Consider the following 2217-nt stretch of genomic DNA (forward strand, 5'->3'; position numbering starts at 1 on the left):
CAGTTTATCAGCTAAAAAAAGTTAATTTTGGGGTAAGTTACTCTTTAAGGAAATCCAGATTATCGTGATGGCTCTAAAGATAATCTGATCAGATATTCCTGCCGTGGGTGGTGAGTTAAGAGTGATCTAGTCGGCTCAGAAGGACGTCGGGACCGCTCCGACCTCAAATCGGGGATATTCAACATGTTAGATTTTTTGGCTGATATTACAGTGTGTGTAGTGTTCACCCCGAGCTCGCAGCCTGTTGAATGAGACATGTAGCCAATCAGAAAGCGAGGTGACGTCAACAAAAACTGTCATGACTCAGCAGAAAGTCTGCTGGATGTTGAAAGTCCTATGGAATTGTTTTTCCTCTGGTAAAAATAGTCCACAAACGATCCACATTGTTTCTGTCTTGTTGCAAATGTTTATTTACTCTGAAATCACCTCTCTGGAGGTCACGTGAGATTTTTCCTCGGACATATGAAGTCTCGCGAAATTTCAGGAAGTCTCGCATGATTTAAAAACTGACATCTGAATGTTCATGAATGAAATATCTTTCCGTGTGTGGTGGGTTGTTTCTTGCCGTGTGGCTGTGCACCTCACACTGTAGGACCAAACCTGGTAGACCCATGATTTTTTAATCCTCAGGCTCTCTCAGTCTTTGAAAATCGGCCGACTGGTTTAAAATCTTGTCGAGTGACTCAGGCCTTACAGACGATGGCGGTGATGCGGTTCTCCCTGAGCAGAGGCTGAGCCGAGTTCTGTTGCACCAACAGCTCTGTACGAGATTCAAACACTTCCTCATGCTGGATGGGGAGAGGCTAATTATTGCACACTCATAACGTCTTTAGTCATGTAACCTTGCTCAACTTGTTTTTTTTTTTCTTCAACAGGAAAACACGAAGAGAAACAAGAGGAAGGAGGAATCGTGACGAAGAATTTCACAAAGAAAATCCAGTGAGTGAAGCTGTGAGCTCATCTTTAACAACGGCTACACAATAATAAATATGACATGATAAAACACGCTGCGTGCACCAGATAAGAACATGTTTGGGATGATTTTCGCTGTGGATCTCGTCACTTTCTCTGGCGTTGACCGTAGAAGGAAGTGTGCTGTCGGTTTGACCTTGCAGCTAAATATTGAAGAGATTTGTGTCTGCACCTGTGAGGTGAAAAGTCCCACTTCGACCGACTCAAACACACTGTGAAGAGACCATGTCGTAATAACGGATCCAACAGAACTCCCTTTAATGCCACTCGAGGATTTCGAAGCTAAAATGCAGAATTCTTTATGTTATTTAATAAATTCTGCTGTTTTTCACACATTATATAACATTATAAGCAACAGATTTACAAAGCTGTTATTTGGAGCTTCATATTTACCAAATCACAGCAGAGAGCTTTTGCTACAAAAGTCCTTATAAGGTGCTTTCTGGATTGATACGTTTCAGGAGGCTGTTATGGGGAGGTAATGGGGACTGAGTTTCTCCTAATGGACAACATTCCTCTGAGGGCTTATTCTCTGCTTGCATTTGCACCGTTGATAGAAAATCATGACGACTCTAAATCACCGTGCATTTTCTCTGTTGGATGTAGACTCAATAGATCCCAGACTTCTCTCTACGGGTCCATTCCTCCTCAGAGTTTGTGTGCTGGAAGTGAAAGAAAATGTTAAAGGGTTGGACCTAACAAGTCTGGAGTCACAAACCTGCAGTCCTGAAAGTATCGTTGGAATCATTCACGATTTTCAATGCAGGTCTATGTGGTTTAAATGTTTATAATCTTGTCAAACCCCATTTTTTATTTCTTAGACTCTGATACCTGTCTGAAATAGAGCATTGTAATTTTTGCGATTTTTTAAGCTTAAAAACACAATCCAGTGTGAATAATTTCACAAACATCTGACATCTGAAACCTTTTCACTTTTTTAATATACGTATTCAGCTCTGTCTGCCCTTGTCGCCTAAACTCCTTTAATTTTGGCACAGTGAGCAGAGATCTGCAGGCTTGTTACAAGATTCAGCTCTCTATCAGCTGCAGAGTTAGAAAAGAAATCAAGAATCCTTAAGAACTAAATGCTAATTGTTGAGAAAACACAGTAACTGGAACAGTTTATGGTGCAACAGACAGCTGGTCAGGGATGTAGAAGCTCAAGTGGATGGATGGATGGATGGATGGATGGATGGATGGATGGATGGATGGATGGATGGATGGATGGATGGATGGATGGATGGA

General features: G+C 41.5%; 1 protein-coding gene across 1 annotated transcript in view; it reads left to right on the top strand.

Annotated features, from left to right (window-relative positions):
• hspb8 (heat shock protein b8) overlaps positions 1 to 2217 on the top strand; it is a 14969-nt gene that overhangs the window by 7322 nt on the left and 5430 nt on the right. The window contains exon 2 of the mRNA XM_014011157.1: positions 876 to 939. Within this exon, the coding sequence (XP_013866611.1) occupies positions 876 to 939 (64 nt within the window). The remainder of the gene's footprint in view (positions 1 to 875; positions 940 to 2217) is intronic.

The sequence above is a fragment of the Austrofundulus limnaeus genome, unplaced genomic scaffold (assembly GCF_001266775.1).
Source record: "Austrofundulus limnaeus strain Quisiro unplaced genomic scaffold, Austrofundulus_limnaeus-1.0 Scaffold77, whole genome shotgun sequence".
In the NCBI taxonomy this organism is placed as follows: domain Eukaryota; kingdom Metazoa; phylum Chordata; class Actinopteri; order Cyprinodontiformes; family Rivulidae; genus Austrofundulus; species Austrofundulus limnaeus.